Source organism: Pygocentrus nattereri, chromosome 26 (assembly GCF_015220715.1).
Source record: "Pygocentrus nattereri isolate fPygNat1 chromosome 26, fPygNat1.pri, whole genome shotgun sequence".
Lineage (NCBI taxonomy): Eukaryota > Metazoa > Chordata > Actinopteri > Characiformes > Serrasalmidae > Pygocentrus > Pygocentrus nattereri.
In genome coordinates, this window is record NC_051236.1 from 25,529,885 (window position 1) to 25,547,779 (window position 17,895).

The 17,895-nt window shown below is 37.1% G+C and overlaps 1 protein-coding gene across 16 annotated transcripts in view; it reads left to right on the forward strand.

The window, feature by feature from the left end:
• Positions 1 to 17,895, forward strand: part of lrrc7 (leucine rich repeat containing 7) — a 173,339-nt gene that overhangs the window by 114,366 nt on the left and 41,078 nt on the right. For all 16 annotated transcript variants that reach the window (XM_017698136.2, XM_037534849.1, XM_017698139.2 and 13 more), the window contains 8 exons: positions 1,383 to 1,500; positions 1,881 to 1,959; positions 2,897 to 2,986; positions 3,876 to 3,932; positions 7,420 to 7,483; positions 14,474 to 14,548; positions 15,391 to 15,535; positions 17,718 to 17,790. In XM_017698136.2, the coding sequence (XP_017553625.1) occupies positions 1,383 to 1,500; positions 1,881 to 1,959; positions 2,897 to 2,986; positions 3,876 to 3,932; positions 7,420 to 7,483; positions 14,474 to 14,548; positions 15,391 to 15,535; positions 17,718 to 17,790 (701 nt within the window). The remainder of the gene's footprint in view (positions 1 to 1,382; positions 1,501 to 1,880; positions 1,960 to 2,896; positions 2,987 to 3,875; positions 3,933 to 7,419; positions 7,484 to 14,473; positions 14,549 to 15,390; positions 15,536 to 17,717; positions 17,791 to 17,895) is intronic.

The window sequence follows — 17,895 nt, forward strand, 5'->3', positions numbered from 1 at the left end:
GATAAAATAAATTAGTGCAATGTTAGATGCTCTTCATTAGTGCTGTTCAACTGTCATAGGCCATGGTCAGAAGGACATCTTGGTATCCATTAAATAAATAAATAAAATAAAATAACACAGAGTAATTGCCCTGTGATGGACTGGTGACCTGTCCAGGGCCCCACCCCAGCATCAGCATCAGCATCAATGTTCTCCCTCGCTCTAACTTGTATGGGCTCATATTTATGAGCACAACACGAGCAGAGCTGTCTCTCTACATGGCTCTGGGGACGAATAGGGCATCATTAGGTAAAATTGGTGGTAACATTGGTTGACTGATTTGCATACTGGGATGTGACATCATGCTTTGGTACGAAGACACATCATTCAAGATTCAAGATTCATTCATGCCTATCGCAGACTTTAACCAGAAGGGCGCTACCGACGCGGAACTGACCACGATAAAAATTTGATTTTTACAGTTTGGAAAGATGTGTTCACATTTTAAGCAAGACTGTGTACATTATAATTACAGAACAATGCATTTCAGCTGTTAATGAAAAAAGGTCTTAGGGTGTAGTTACTCTTCAATACAACTTCCATTCTTTTCACCAGACTTGCATTCAGTTCTTGGAAGAAATCTGCAGGGATATTTTTCCACACCTCCAGTTCAAAGTTCATAGAAGTTGGTTATGTTTTCTGCTTCTCACAATTCAAGTAATCCCAAACTCATTGAATGATGTTGAGGTGTGGACTCTGGGGTGGACAGTCCATTGTTCTGAGAACACCAGCCGCTTCTTTTCAGGTTTTTTCATACCTACAGCAAGTTTGAAGGTTCGTTTTCTCCTCTCTCAAAGATGAAAACATTTAGTACTGTTTATGTGATGGTGACAGTTTTGGTTGGGGACTATTGTAAGTCCAACATTGTCTATATATATTTGAATAACTCTTGAATTCCAGTTTTGAAAACTTGATTCCCTTTTCTTATACAATGATCTTATATCTAATCTCCTCAGAAATATATACAACACCATTTCCAAAAAATATGCACAGCATATTTATATATGCATAACTGATGCTCCACCCCACACGGTCTCCTATTGGCTGGTGGTTTTTTCCTACATGGTTACACCAGAGTATAAAATCAATCCAAGTTTAACTCTGTCAACTTTTTAAATATACAACAGAGCATAATTGTCACACATTACCATGTATTGGTGTCTTGTCTGTCAGCACATTGTTCTCACTGAAATCAGTGGCAAGAAGTTTGATTTTGATGGATACCAAAATGTCCTTGTCAACACTGCCTTACAGGTTGAAACAGTTTCAGACCTAAAGTTGAATTTTGGTGTAATGATCAACACACCTGACTCTCTCCTTCTCTCTTTCTCTTTCTGTCTTAGCAACTCTTCAACTGTCAGGCCCTCCGGAAGCTGAGTATTCCTGATAATGACCTCTCCAACCTGCCAGCCACCATCGCTAGCCTTGTAAACCTGAAGGAATTAGATATAAGTAAAAACGGTACGTTCTGCAGGTCATATCATGGTGATCAACAGCTTCATTCATGAAAACTGAGAACGTTTTATATGTATTTGTAGTACATTCTTAAAAATAAAGGTTCCTAAATGGTTCTTGACATGAAAGTAAACCTTTAACTGCTGCGGAGCCTTTAAACATTCAAACCTTAAAAAGGTTCTTCACATTCACACATCTTATTTACAAATATGGTTCTTTACAGAACAATCCACTGAAAGATTTTTGAGGTGAACTAAAAAAGGTTCTTTGCTGAGCGTAGAGCACCATTTTCACTATGCTTTGAAGATCATTAAACTAAATGTGCATATTTTAACAGTGTTCACTTTATATTATTTTGGTGATGAACGATTTTCTTATTCCTTCAGGCATTCAAGAGTTTCCAGACAATATCAAGTGCTGTAAATGTTTATCAGTTGTAGAGGCCAGTGTAAATCCCATAACCAAGTAAGTACCCGCGACACACATATTAAGTGTATTGAGTCACACAACTTGAAAATCTCCTTTGTAATGCAAAGAATAGACAGTTGAAATGCACTTTAAATGGGTTGCATCATCCCTCTACTCGAGAGAATAGTGTGTTGATGGATGATGCAACCCATTTAAAGTGCATTTCAAATTCTTGTCTTTTCTCACCATTAACAGTTTCTTGCAGGTTTTGTGCTGCTGCCACCAGTTAGATCACATGGAAACAACTCTTTGCCCTGTGATTTGCGCTGCATATCATTGCACAGCTGCACCACTCTTGTCCTGTTCAATATTTCAGATAACTTAAAAGCATTTGTAGACATGCTTTTATACATATTGAGTGAACTATGCTGTAGGATACCTCTTAGAGCAGAGGGATGAAACAGGTAATAAGAAATTGGTAAAGACTCTTTTCCTACAGTTTGTTGTCTGGATTTTGCCAGGAGATTGAATGATTAAACACGTTTGAATCATGGAGCAGCATCATGCCTTAATACTACATGGGGAAAATACTGTGTCTTAAAAATGAATGAAACTGTGTTCAAGGGGAGAGCAGAGTTCAATTAAGGCACGTTTTGGTTTGTGTTTCTGTTGCTGGTAAAAACATCAGAGCGCTAATATTTATCACAGCTGAAAAGTTCTTAAACTTTGACTCACCATGACTTAATTTGTGGCGGGAGATTAAAAGTGGAAGGCGCTGATGTTCCGTGGCGCGCTCACTCTCCTCTCACTTTACCATCTTAATCTTTAATCTTTTGAGGAGCCGCCTGCACTCTGCAGCTAGCAGTGAAAGGGGAAGTGTAATGGGATTATAGCAGGGCCTCCTTACCTCTCAGTGGGTCTGAGGTACTTAACGCTTATTGAGTGATGTGCTGCTGGCCTTTAACAGGGTGCCATCTCCTCTCTGTTCCCTCAGACTCCCTGATGGCTTCACCCAGCTCCTCAACCTGACACAGCTCTTCTTAAATGACGCCTTTCTGGAGTACCTACCCGCCAACTTTGGGAGGTAGGCGCTAACTGCAGCTCCGCTAACGGAGGTTGTCCTTTGGTGTGATTGTCTTTGGCTGCTTAAATGAGACCTTGAAGGGCCTGCCTTCTACATTTCCAATATATTACAATAAACATTTCCATTTTATGTGTCGCTGTTGGCAGAACAAAACCTTGTATCTCCATAACGGTAACTTTACAGGAGAAGGAAAAAAACTTTACTATTAATGTAAGTCAATAGAACCATACTTTGACATCCGGTAATATATATGTTGCCAGAAGAAAACCTTGGGTATATACATCTCAGTGACTGAATAAAGCTGAAATTTTAAAAAGCTGGTGGAATTCCCCTTCAATGTGTGACTTATCTGTGCTTGAGTGTGTATGAATTGTATTTTTTATCTGAGGTGAGAACAAAGAAAAATATCCAGTTATGATTAGGACAAAAATTCTATTCTATTCTATTATTTTATATTATTATATAATATTATATTCACTTGAAACCTCTGTCTTTCTGTGCTTAGCACAGAAACCTGTCAGGTTGCTCTTTAGCACTCACACTCTTTGTTTAGTCACTGTTCAAGTGTCCCTGAGCTTTTAGATATGAGCTTGACTTCTATGTTCACTGTGCACAGTAACAAAGACAAAGGATGATTCTTACAGTGACTCGCCCAAGGCTTGCATTGATGCACAGAGCCCCAGCATCTAAAGCTGTTTGATAATGAATGGCTATTCCATATAGATAAGAAAGAAAACTTGCGATTTTAGTAATGGCAGTGTTCAAAAGCTCAGTTAAGAAGCTCTTAGCTTTAGGTTTTTATTGTGCTGGAGAGCTGGAGGATAATGTGTGTGAGAGAAATGCACGTTCTGTGAATGAACTGAATCGATTGCGACGCTTTGCCTTTCAGATTGTCCAAATTACGCATCCTGGAACTTCGAGAGAATCACCTGAAAACCATGCCAAAGTGAGTGACGTGGGTGTGTTTTCATGAGTTTATTGTTGCACAAGTGAGTCTATTGGTCTGTTTACCTCAGAGACATTATACAAACACTGCTTATGTAAGGGAATACAGAAGAGCTGATAGACTGAGTCTTTTACATTGCTGCTCACATTTGAGTGATTTTAAGGAATGCAAATATAGTATGTGGTGATAAATGAGATGTAGAATCAGAATCTTCTGAAAAATCTGACAAGTGGAAAAAGGAAACTACATTAAGTATAATAATAATAATAATAATAATAATATATTCATCAATAAATACGTGTTGAAAAAGTGAATAAGTAATATGATTGTGTGAGTCGGGTTTACACAGTGCTGCATTTGTGAATACCTCAACAACTGTCTGTTAGAACAGCTACTGCTCATGGCATGAATGTGTTCTTCCTGGGCTTTAATGGCATCAACTAGCTTAATTTTAACGTTCCATACAGTATCGTGCAAAAGTCCTTTTTCGGCATCAGGACAAAAGCAGAAAACACAGAAGTCTCAAGCACTAAGAGTTATATCAACTTCTTCAGTATTTAGTGTGTCTACGCTTCCTTATTACAGCTTCCATCTTTTTCAGGAGACTTGCCGGTTTTTAAGGAAATCTTCTAAAGGGTTTTTTTCCACACCTTCAAATTCCAGTCTTAAAAATGCACTGCATTTTCTACTTTAGATTCACATGGTTTCAGATGCTTAGCATGGATTTATCTTCTCACTGTGAAGAATGGACAAAAACATCAGTATAATAAGAGTGGAGCTTGATTTTCTTCTCTCTCCTAAGTACTGTTTATCTGTTGGTGACAGTATTGGTGGTCTACCAGGTCTTGTATGGTTGTTTTGAGTCCCAATTTCTCTTTGTATTTTAATATTTTTTGAACTCCAGTTTTGAAGCCATTTTTTTTTACTTGTTTTACTTTGTTCTTCTTTATGCAAGTGAATTATCTTATATGTAATCTCTTCAGGCTCAGTTAGCCAATGCAGAGAGCAGGAGAGACAGACATGACGAAATGAACACAGGCATAAACATCCAAACAACACAGGCAGAGATTCAAACAAAGACCAGAGAAAACACAAGGCTTAAATACTTAAGGGTAACAAGGGACCGGTGCAAACACAGGTGGAGACAATCAGGGGTGGAGTCATGAAACGAGGAGGCAGGACTAGAAAACCAAAACAAATGCACATGGAAGATCAAAACAAAGGGGCACATGGAGTAGTGGGAGGAGCCAACCGTGAGAGACAAGAGGACCTCCAGGATACTCCAAGAGGATCCCTGCATGCATTTTTTTTTTTTTAATGCTTTTTAATTTTTATTAATGGTCCGAAAAAATAAATTAAGGACAGTTTAGTGCAAGAAAAGTGAACTGAATTTTTTATTTTAAATTGCTCTCATAATGCATGTAGTAGAGGGTTAATGGCTTTTTTTTGACTGGCAATTCAATTCAATTAAATGAGGGGTGCTCTAAAGTACTGTATTTTTTTTAATAAAAGAAAAAAATAGCTTTTTGACTAATGGGTACATTATGGAGAGTTATTATATGCAGACTCTCTTAAACATAGTCCAGTCATTTAAAAGTCTATGACATTTCATTCACTTTAGTCTCTTTAATGCACTCACCTGGTTCTGCTGGCCCACCTCAGCATTTGCACTTCTATTTGCTGTTATCTTGAAAATCTTGCGTAATTCACTTTTTCTTTTTAAGTGGCATGGATTGAAGTGGCATGAAGTATGAAATGCATGAAGTATTCATGCTGTTCATCCATTTTCATCCAGTTTCTAGATGAAAGAGTGTACAGGTGTGAAGCAGAGGTAAAGGGAGGGGAGCCTATAATGTAGCTCATAATACAGTCCATCACTATTGGGGCTCCACAGAGGAACACTTATTGCACCCAGTAATTCATGCAGGCTGATTTGCTTAGATGTTCTGGTTAACAATTCTTTTTGTATTTCAACATTACGATCCCCCATACTTTCATCAGTGCCAGCCTGGATACACTTTTCCTTCATGTTCTTTCTTCCTGGAAGCAGAAGTTGAAATGATTATCTACATATACATACAAGGATGATGAAGCCACAAAGTATCTGAAAAGTCATCTTCTGTTGGTGATCTGAACAGTTTTAGAGCATAGGAGTATCAGCAGTGTGATAAGTCGGGCTTAAAATGATAAGATGCAGCGTTAACAGCTATTAGCCTGTAAATGTGAATATTAGTAACAAGTTTTTTGTGATTGTTGTGTGATTTTGCAGCAGCTTTTCTTCTATATGTGCATTAATATTTGGGCTTTGTTTTTGGAAAGCTTGCAGTAAAACTATAGAAATTTGTGATTATTTTGAGCCTGATATATTTAAGTAGAATTAATTTATACTTAATTTTAAATTCCGTGTACTTCTGAGAAACAAAAGCATACCGACTCAAGAATAAAATATTTAAACGTCATTTAATATTTAAGAGTTTGAATCTTTTGAATTGAAATAATGTAATGAAAGTACTTGGATGGAAAATAACATCATACTTCTACAGACAAATATTCAAGGAAATGAGGAAGAGAAGTAAAGTACACTCAAACGTATTTTGAGTGTATAAACATCAAGTAGCACTGCGTAACTCAGAACTAGGCCTGGGCAGTGTTACAAACCAATTAGCAATTAGGTATTAGCATATTTTCTAGTTAAAAATCAGGATTATATATATATATATATATGTGTGTGTGTGTGTGTGTGTATATATATGTGTATATATATGTGTGTGTGTGTGTGTGTGTGTGTGTGTTATGTTAATAAATAAAGTGCACATGTTAATTTGCTCTGTTTATTTGCTGAATATAACACATTGTAAAAATAATAAAACAGTGTAACAGAAAGTTATTTGCTAAAGTAATTTTTTTTATTCATTACGAAATTTTAAACATGTTCTGCAAATAAACAGAAACTGTGCACTGAACTTTACAGATAAATTGGCATATTTAAGTCTCTTCCCTGTAGCGGTGTGTAAACTTATTTTCACTTAGAAAATAAAAAATATTAAAAAGAATGAATTAAATTAGGGTTATTTAAACTTTTATATATGACAGTAAGTAAAAAGGCTTGAGAGAGAGAGAGAAAGAGAGACAGAGTGAGGGTAGCCTATCAAAGTTTCAACTCAGTTTTTCAAGTAAGAGTTAGCAATGCAGCTACAGTAAGACGCTCAACAATATCACATTTTAATAAATAGCATTTTATACAGTAAAGACATCCCATTGTTCACCTTGCTCTGCCTCTACCTGGAGCTGTTTTTCTTTTGCTCAACATTGGACTCTATATTTAAGCCTGTCACTGTCACTGTTGTCCCTAAAGGCAGAAATGTGGGTAATTCTGTTGCTGTTGTGGCTTATGTGATGTGCAGATGTGTCTGGTTTTACACTGCTTTCTGTGTAAATGGTGCCTCATACCCGTTTCTGAGCCTGTTCTTTTCTTATTCTGCTGCAGGTCAATTCACAGGCTGTCACAGCTGGAGCGATTAGACTTGGGAAGCAATGAATTCACTGAACTGGTAAGGAAAGAGGTCTCATTTTGGAGGTAGCCACCACTTGGGCAGCTGTCATCTCACCCAGCAGCTTTTGACCCAGAAGAGCATGATTGGGGGAGGAATGGCTCTTGTTAATACCCCAATGTTGTGCTGCATTGGTTGCATCATGCACTGATGTATTATTTATGAAGCAGTTCAAACATGATGTGCTCAGTATGACAGCACATTCACCGCTGAGCTGCTTTTAATTGGTTCACCAGCTGGACTAAACAATAGTAAGCATTTCATCCAGTATTCTGTGCGAATTACCTCCCCCCCAACACCAACTCCCACCCCACTGCCTCGCCCAGCATCACGTTAATTTAGTCATGGCTCAAATCAATGACCAGGTCCACGAGCTGGCAAATTACTCCAGTGTCGAGGGAAAAAGCTAGTGACTGAACTTCAGAATAAGCACTTGTAGGGAATTTCTTCAGATAATGACTCTGTTTTGTGCGTGTGTTGAACTTGTAACTGGATCCTGTGATTAACAGCATTCTTCAGTGATCTTAATTACAACAGAGGCAGCCCAAAGACAGTGAATTACTTATTTACAGTATAATTATTTGCAATATTCAGGATCAGATAATGCAATAATATGCTGTACATACATAATTAGACCTGTGATCATAATTTTTTATCTGATAGTCAATCGGCAGGTAAATAATAATAATTAATCGCCTCTTAAATAATAATAACTTGCCTTTTGTTGATTGTGTGCAGTTATTGCAGTACAGTTCTTAGAAGCTCCTAGCTGATGACGGAAACATCTCAAGCTCAAAATAACAAACATTACTCACCACTTTACACTGTTGTTTTTGTAAGACCCATGACGTGTCTCAGTAAATGTGTTTTCTGCTTTCTTTTATTTATGTACTTTTGCCTCACTTAACTGTTAAAAATACAATTTAGATTCTGCTTGTTGTGATATACATTGTATTATATACATATAATTGTGAAAGTTAATAATTGGGAAAATATGTGGAAAAAGAAAGTGGAAAACAAAGGAATTTAAGCAGTAACTGTCACAGGCCTATACATTTATATACAGATTTACATCAGAAAAAAACTGAGAAATGCAGACAGAAGAAGAAGCAAACAGCACTACATTTATTTTTTGAGGTGTAAGCATATTTATATACATCCTTTTTTGTTCCGACAGCTGTGATATACTCATGCTCAGTGATTTTTTGCTGGTTAAATCATGGTCTCCTTTTAAAAAGTTCTGTTCTGCTGTTAGGGGGTTCATTTGTATACTGTGTCATTTTACTGATTCTGTTGGACTTTGAAAGTGTGGAAAAAACAACAGGGAAATTATACTTCACAGAGCGTATGAGGACAAAATCTTATTCAATTCAAAATGAAGATTATGGAGCAATATATATCTTTAGTGAATGTAAAATAGTATCTGAATATTTCAACTTTCTCAGTTATATCAGATTAAAAAGTAAAATAAACATCTGTGAAAAAAATAAATAAACATCTGTATTTGATATTATGTGATGCGCAGTACTAGACCTCACACAAAGATTAATTAGCACAGTTATGGCCAATTTGATTTTACACTGGTATTTGGTGGGTCATTTTAATAAAAGCATTACATTCAAATCCACAGGAACACAACTACTTGGCAAGGAACAAAAAAGACAAATCCCATGGCCTTTGTGACTTGTAATTGAAGGTTGAAGTAAAAATGTAAGGTATAAAAAGTGCTTTTTTTCTTGTAAATATAATTGAGTAAAAATATAAAATTTTGTAAAAGTACAAAAGCATACATATAGTAACAAAGTACAATTATTAGAATATTTTCCACCTCTGGAAACGTTACATATCCTCCCCTTTCCTCTCTCACTTCTCCCCTCACCTCTGCACACTCTGCAGTTCACCCCAATGTGCATTTTAGAGACCAGCAGAAATTGCCTGTGGATGTACTATTTAAATCCAAATTGAAAGGAGGAGATAGATGCTCAGTCATGGACAGAAGATTCCAGACTTTGAGGATGACTTGTGAACGACCTCATGTGCAATGCATTGATGAAAGTCTAGGATGTAAGAGTATGAGGAGAACTGTAGGGGTGAAGGAGTTCATTAAGGTATACAGGAGCAAAAGCATAAAGGACTGTAAGTGAGACAGAGAGGTTTGTACATGAAACAGAAGATCCTGGTAACCAGTGAAGCTGATTTAGGAGGGATTTGTGCAGTGCTTGGTAAATGTTAGAACTCTGGCTGCTGAGTCTGGAAACAAGGAGGACTATAATGAATAGGAATCAGCAGATTAAGGTTCCGACAGTTTTCATTCATCTTTATTTAAAGATCCAAGGAACTGCAGAAAGATACTGTAATGAATATGGATAACAGAACATCTCTGATATGATGCTATGTTGTTATACTGCATGTTTTTTTTTTCCTTTAAGAACATTATTGCCCCCCAATTCGGCCTATGCAGAATAAGCCTATCAACTGTACTGTCCTCTGTAACTCAACACTGCCCAGATAAGCCAAGCATGACTCAGACATTTTCACTCTTGCAGCGGCAGACAGTAAAAGAGGTTTTTTTTATTAATTGCTTCTAAACTTTGTATCAGCGTCATGCGCAGGTTTGCAGTATCCGGGGCACTTTGTCCTTGGGTGGCGAAGAAAGACACGCTCGCTTCTGTGCTTCCAAAGGGAACAGATGGTTTGGCATTGCAATAAGTGTGCTTTACTGTTCATAGCCCCCAGGTAACAAGAGAACACCCATCGACACTTTATGGCTCTGCTGTCTGGACCTCCAATCTGTGTGTCCCACTTCAGGAAAAGCTTTCGGAGTCATTTTTGACCTTTGCGGTTGGCAGTGCCATCATTACCTGGGCCTTGCCTTTCAGTGCTCTTATGAGCTAAGAACTAGAAAGAGCAGTGTCCTGTCATAGTGAGCTTATATGCACTCATAGGATCATGCACCAGCCATTGAGCTCAACTTCATACTTCACACTTAAAAATAATGGTTCCTCAAGGGTTCTTTAGTAAAGAAAATGCTTCTATAATAGAACCAAAAACCCTTAAAGAACCCTTTCTATGATTAAAGAGTTCTTTGCATCGTGAAAGCTTTCTTTAGATTGACAGAGAATGTGCTGTAGATAGTTCTATATAGAATCTTTTTGAAAAGGGGCCTATATAGCACCAAAAAGGGTTCTTCTTTTGTTATGATGTCAGGCTTGTTATAATAGAAGAACCCTTTAGGGTGCTATTGAAACCCATTGAAACCCCAGCTGATTGAAACCCATTTAGACCAATGGCTTGTACTTTCAGTCACTGATGTAGGACTTAGCTTCTAGAAGGCCTAGAGTAATGCTTTTTGCACAAAATTGGCCCCACCCAGTGTAACTCCAAACATGATTGGTTGACTCTTAATTACATTGGTGGTTAACTAGATGTAAAATGCCTGTCTAGCTTCTGAGGTCCTAAAAATGGGAAAACTGGCTTGGCTGTATCTACCTCAATATCACAAAGATCACAATATCCTGATTGGACAAATTTTCTCTTAGGTTTTTTAACCTGTTTTGCCCAAAACTTAATAACTAAATGATGAAGTGAGTAATGATACAATACTTTCAGAGTTTAAACACAAGTGTAATGATTTAATAGCCCTATTTGGGATGGTTTAGTTTTACCAGAGGAGGTCAGATTGTCAGGGATTCAACTGGCTTATTCGTACAGGATAAAATATCTTTGTAATTTCCCTGAATTACCTCAGATAGCCTGTAACAAAACTTTATAGCGTGGATGTTCACTTCAGTAATAAGAATAGAAGTAAACGGACCCAAATAAACAACGAACATTAACTTCCAGATAAAATAAGCTAGTAGTTTGCAGTAGTCCTGTTTTTTAACAGTAGCCCTGTTTTTAGTCCTGTTTTTATAATCACAGAACTGTGACAAGAACTCAATTCCATTTCCAGTAAGGCTCGTCACCCATTTCCCAAAACAGAAGTGCCATGGTCTTTTGTGGTTTTGTTATTACATTACCTTAAGGTCAGTTTGAACAGGATTGCTATTGCTAAAGGAGCCCAGAGTTTGATAAACTGTAGAAGGTGGTTTGCTCTGGAATTAGACTACAAAATATGGATTCATACCAGATTAAGTTTGTGGATCTTCTCAGTATTCACTCAACATATGGCACTTCCTTGAGTAAAACTAATCCAACTTGAATAGTGCTTATGAAATAAAAATACTGACATGTATTTTTTGGTTCCTAGAAATCACTAGGCTTGTGCATTTAGATCATCTTCTTTACATATCAAATGAATGCAAAAAACAGTATTGAGCCATCTGCTTAATAGAGAAAAGTAGATTATTCAGCAGAAATAGCCATTTTTGGATCAGCCTTAAAATAAAAAAAAACTGTTACCAATAGGTTCTTGAGTTGGTTCTTCTGCCATTGGTTCTTCTGCCATTCTCATGCCATTGTTTCAAGAACCCTTTTAGCACTTTTATTTTTACAAGTGTATATTTCTGTATTATTTGATGCACTAGCTTCAGACTGCAGCACAGCCTATTAAACAAGATTCTCTTGTTACTACTAAATCTGTGCCTTGCTTTGCGGTTTCTTATTTCCCTGTAAAAGCCTTCGCACTTCGAGGCTGGGCATGGCAAGGTTGGCACTGATAAGCGCTGGCTGTGCGTTACAGAGAGAGTCGTGCTGTGATCAGAGCAGATGTTGGCTGGTCTGTAGGACTGCACTGCAGAAAGTTTCTTAATTGAGGCTCTTGCTGGGGGAATTCTGAGGGCACAGATGCTGGAGCTCGGAGGGAGCCGGAGCAGGAAGCAGTCATGGCCGGGAAGAAATGACACAGGCATCCATTACATACACAGGAGGTTTTCTCCTCATTTGGAAACATTTTAACCTGATTTACAAACCCGTGCTTAAAATCCCTGTGCAATACAAGCATCAGTGATGTTAGACCTCTTTGAAATGGCCAAAAAACAACCAAATATTGCTGTACTACCCATAATTTCCACATGTATAAACTAAATAAACACATATTACTCTTTGTTTGCTTCCATTTAGCAATAATTGTATTATTATAGTGTGCAAATGACATGTTTAAATCACATAATTCAACCTTTTTCAGTATTCTCAACAATAATCAGTCATCAGTACTACATAAATTGAGGCTTCCACAGCACATGAAGTATATTAGTTTGTTTACTGATATTGTCATTACTGAAAAGTTACTAAATATAGCTCAATTATTGTACTATCCAAAAATAACTGATAGTCCTCAGTAATTAGTGTTAATATAATAGAGCCCTCCACAGTGCTGAAGCATATTTGAATGTGATACATAAGAGGAAATAATGTTGGATGAATCTTAAAAAAGCATCCAAAATAAAGATGTAAACTGTTGTTGCCTATCTCTCTGATAAAGTTTTGTGAAGGCGACACTCTCACATCTCTTTCCAGAGCTGATTTGAAGTGGTTTGGGACCACTAAACACATGCAGGCTAATTAGCTCTGCTTCCCAATTCCCACTCTCAATAGATATAAACAAAAGAGATGCAAATAAAAACGTCTCAACACTGAAAGAGATAATGGGCAATGAACAGAGCAACAGGATTCTGCTGAAATCATTTGCTCTGCTGGCTTGTTGTACTGCTGAGCATCTGTGTTGTCATTTTTGGAGTATGTTCATAAAGTCAATCTGTTCAATAGACGAAAGACCATGTCAGTACTCACCAAACCAATAGTGGTCAAATTAATCATTCATGCAGTGTGAAACTCTGATATGTGAGGGGGGCTATAGTTTGAAAAAATTGCTCTATATGTATGCGCTGTATGTAAAAATACTATTTTAATGGATGTTTGCAATGCTTTATTCACTATGGACAAAATTTGGGCTTCTCCAAATGCTGAAATGTCTCACCACATGATATGAGAATTCATTGGCTCATGCTTGGACAAGAGTGCTAGCAATTAACTGGGAGCATAGCTTTATGGTTGGGTTGTACAGAAGCATAGCTATCATCATAGCTGTCGTGTCTCATGGCAGTGAAAGTAAATCTCGTGAGTTTTCACTTTTTGAAAATAAAGGTTGGCCTCATAAAATTCTAGTCTGCATCATCACAGTAACAGCCCAAACCAGACTCATTTACATATTCTGATTACATCGCCCACTGCTACTGACCAATACAGCCACCTCAAATTCAGTACCACAGTACTGATTGTGCATGCTAGTATTTAAAAAGCCTATAATATAACATATAACATATCCCCTGAATTCAGTGTTAAATTTAATAAAGTAAATTAAATGTAAAAATTGCTGCATCAAGGGACTCGTGGAGCTTTGACATGCCATTGGTCGAATTCTGCAGGTTTTCAGTTACACATCTTCATAGTGCCACATTTCTTAAAAGGCTATGAAAAACTATAGAACAATGTTTTGTCTTTATTAGCGTTGGTAAAATATATTCTTAATAACCACAAACGATTATTTAAGAAGGAACCGGAGTAAAAATTAAAAAGTGGTAAAAATAAAAAATTTAATAATTAAATAAAATAAGATAATGCTTTTTATATGGTGTATGCATTTAAAGTACTGACAATCCTCTGATATACTCAGAAAAGCATATTATGACATAATTTATCATGATAACCTTCACATATCATCAGATTGGCCACCTCTGTGGCCATATATTATATTAGACATTGTGCTTAATATAATACATATTGCATTATGTATAATATAAATTATGTAGTATTTTAAAGAGAATATCCATTGTTGGCCCCCTGTAATAAAGCAGCCAAATTCAGTTCCCCAGTAGGCAAACGACACTTTTTGGATGAGAAATGAATATAATTGGAAAGCTGCTTTTGTGTGTTTATATATAGAGTCTTGTTAAACTTTAAACTGCATGTCGAAGTTAATCCGTTAGATGTATTTCTTTGTAATGTCTGTTGTTCTGTTTTTATAAGCTCTGATTGTCTTTGCTATTTCAGCCAGAAGTGTTGGAGCAGATCCATAACCTGAAAGAGCTGTGGTTGGACAACAATTCATTACAGACAATACCAGGGGTGAGCACACAGCGCAGCATGGCCACAGCCGCTGCCTCCTATGGGCTTTGTCTAAACATTCAGCTCACGTTCAGTCTGCTCACGGAGGTTCCACATCACCACTGCTAGACAGAATATACCCTATAGACTGCTTTGTTTAAGCTTCTATTAATTTTTACATAGACTCCCCTGTATAATATTACTGTTATTCTCGTAGGCAAGCTATGGGTTAGTGCTCTGAAGATTTTGGTGCTTGTTCTAAAGCAGAAAGTGCTATAAAAAAAGTCATTACAGTCATTAGATGGGTGCATGTATGAGGTACACTCTTCTTTGCCATTGTAAATGAAGCCAGACAACCAGTAGAAGTCTGCACTGCAGTGGCTGGACAGTGTAGGAAAGCAGTGACTATATATGCCACTAAGAGTTTTTAAACAGTCTTAACAGGAATCAATATAGGAATCAAGAGTGAGGTAGATGTTGGGTAGTTGGTTGGGGTCTTAGCATTTCATGCATGTAAAAGTGTAATGTATATACATACATATAGTAGATACAGTGCATGTAGTAGATACAGTACATATAGCAGATATAGTAGATCTTATCACAATTAGAGGATATTTAAGGTCTTATTTAGAATTTTGAGGTAATGTAATGTCAGTGGACGAATTGTTGAATGCTACACTGAAGTTGACTGTATGGACTCTAATCATTACTTGCCCCAAAGGTCATAATGCATCATGAAACAATTGTCACTTGTTGTAAAATGCAGTGTGAGGGCTAAATATGGTTTCAATAGAGAATGTTATTATGCACCACTGCACTCCTCTTGGCTTGTAAAGTCCAGTTCTCTCTATCTGTTGCTGAAGTCTATAGGGAAGCTGAGGCAGTTGCGGTATCTGGACCTGTCTAAGAACAGGATTGAGAGTCTCGATGCAGATATCTCTGGGTGCGAGTCCCTCGAGGACCTCCTGCTCTCCTCCAACATGCTGCAACAGCTGCCCGATACGATAGGTGAGGACAGGCTCAATGGGCTTCATACTTACACTTAAAAATGAACATAAATGGTTTTAAAAGTAAATGATTTGTTCAGTAAAGTTTTCACTCTGATTCTATGTCATTCTCATATGTTTCTCTTTGTGCTAAATATTTGCCAAAAGCGCTCTTAAAGCTAGATTAGTTTTATCAGTTACTGTAATTTGTAAGAAATTTGACTGGTATGGGACAAAGTACACTACTTGTCCAAAAGACTGCAGACACTTGTTCCTCCAACATTTATTCTGAAATCAAGGGTGTTAATACAGAGTTTGTCCTGTTTTCTACAGCAACAGCTTCTATTCTTCTGCAAAAGCTTTACACAACAGCCCAGTGCTGGGGGCTTTATACAGCCCCAGCTGACTCTTTGCATTAGGCATGCTGATCTTAGGCACATATGTAGCTGTTCCAGAGCATCCCATTGTATCAATGTAGCTGAATTCACAAAAACCAAACTCTTTGTCTCCAGTTCCAGTGTGATGTGGGGAGTTCTTATATCTCTGCTTTGTTTGACTTATCTCAGACTTATCAGAAAACTGTACAGAAAGGAGAAAAAGTTCTTAGGCCACACCCTTTAGCATAAAACTTCACAGAGAATAAATCCAATTAATAAATGCAGCAGACCTAAAAGAACCTAAAGTTAGCAAGCGCAAATATTTATGAACAGGCTACCCTACATTTTTTAACTAAACAGTACATAAGCATGCTCTGACACCACATTATCACTGTTAGCATATAAAGACAGTAAGCTTTCATTCATTCTGCATCTGAAATTGATGCAGAACATGTTTAGGCCAGTGGCTTGTTGTAACTGCTATGAAATCTGTGTTGCAAAAGGCAATCACTGGGGTCCAGGAACTTGGAGCCTTATGGAGCTAGTAGAACACAAATGATGAGAACAGCCTTTATTTATAAGAGATGAGGGGTTTCAAAACAATATTTCATACACACTAACCATTTGAACTTGCAACAGATTTTGAACAAATAAATCAAAATACCTAGAAAACAGTATTTGGACTAGACTTGTATTTGCATAGTTGTTGAATTCAGTGAACTAAATATTTCCACAGAAATAATACCCCTATATTTTAGGCTGCTTTCACATCTAGTTTATTGTTAAAGTATGTACTAGAGTTTGGGTTTTTATGAAATTGTATCTTTTACATTTGGTCTACTTGATTTCACATTACAGTTGTTGAAGTGCACCAACTTACACATGTGGGTGTTCTTTGATTGATCAGGAAGTTGAAAATGACAAGGCAATTTCTCTGTTTGTCTATTTTTATTTTTTACATTTACTATCATAGTATAAGATCCAGATCTATCCCTCAGATATATTCATAATAAAATGTATAATCCAGCCCATTAAACTGCATGACAGTGTCTTAATGTATCGGTATTAGAGTAATAAAAATAAACCAGGTAACCAATGCCTGGTCTATGGGCCATGTGACAAAACCAAATACTTAGCTGTTGTTTGTAAGCAGCAGTTTGTACTGCAAGAACAACATGTCCGTAAAGAGTCAAATATTAAAACAATAACTTACAGTACAACACTGATGTGCACTGAGGAAAAACCTGTTCTTTTATTGAATTCCTTCGTTTGATGTGGACCCTCATAAAAATATGTCCCCACCTGCAGTGAAGTGTTCCAGGGTTCACACAGAAGCAGACTGAGACCCACTCTTTTGGTGGACCACAGATCATATTTTTAGTGCACACCAAAGTACAGGTGGAGTGCTCACACCTGTAAGAACAAACTGAACTAAAGACAGTTTCATTGGTGTGCACCAAACATGGTAGGTGTGAAAGCACTCTTAGTCTCAGAATGCACTACACGTTATGGTTAAAATCACAAAAAATCTCTTTAACGAACAATTCTGACAGACTACAGGGGATTGATTTGTCAACTTGTGAACTTTCATGTCTGACTATTACTAAAGGAGAGCCAATTATAAGGGGCCCATTCACTCTGCAAATATTACTGTCAGACTTGTAAAAACTATGGATATTACATATTTCTACTGGATTAAAATCACAAATCTCACTGACAAGCTTAAATTATAGAGTTTGCCCCAGTAAAACTAATCCCACTGGAATAGGGTCATGACATAAATATGACTACAGTGATTAATTAAAGTGTTTTTATGCTTTTTCATAGGAATGCTGAAAAAGTTGACAACATTAAAAGTTGATGACAACCAGCTCACCTCACTGCCTAACACTATTGGAAGGTGAGTAGATACTTAGTGAATTTAGAGGATTCATTCAGGGCTTTAAGGTAAAGCAAATGAAGGTGGGAAGCGACCCCATACATCATTACTTTAAACATCTCCCAG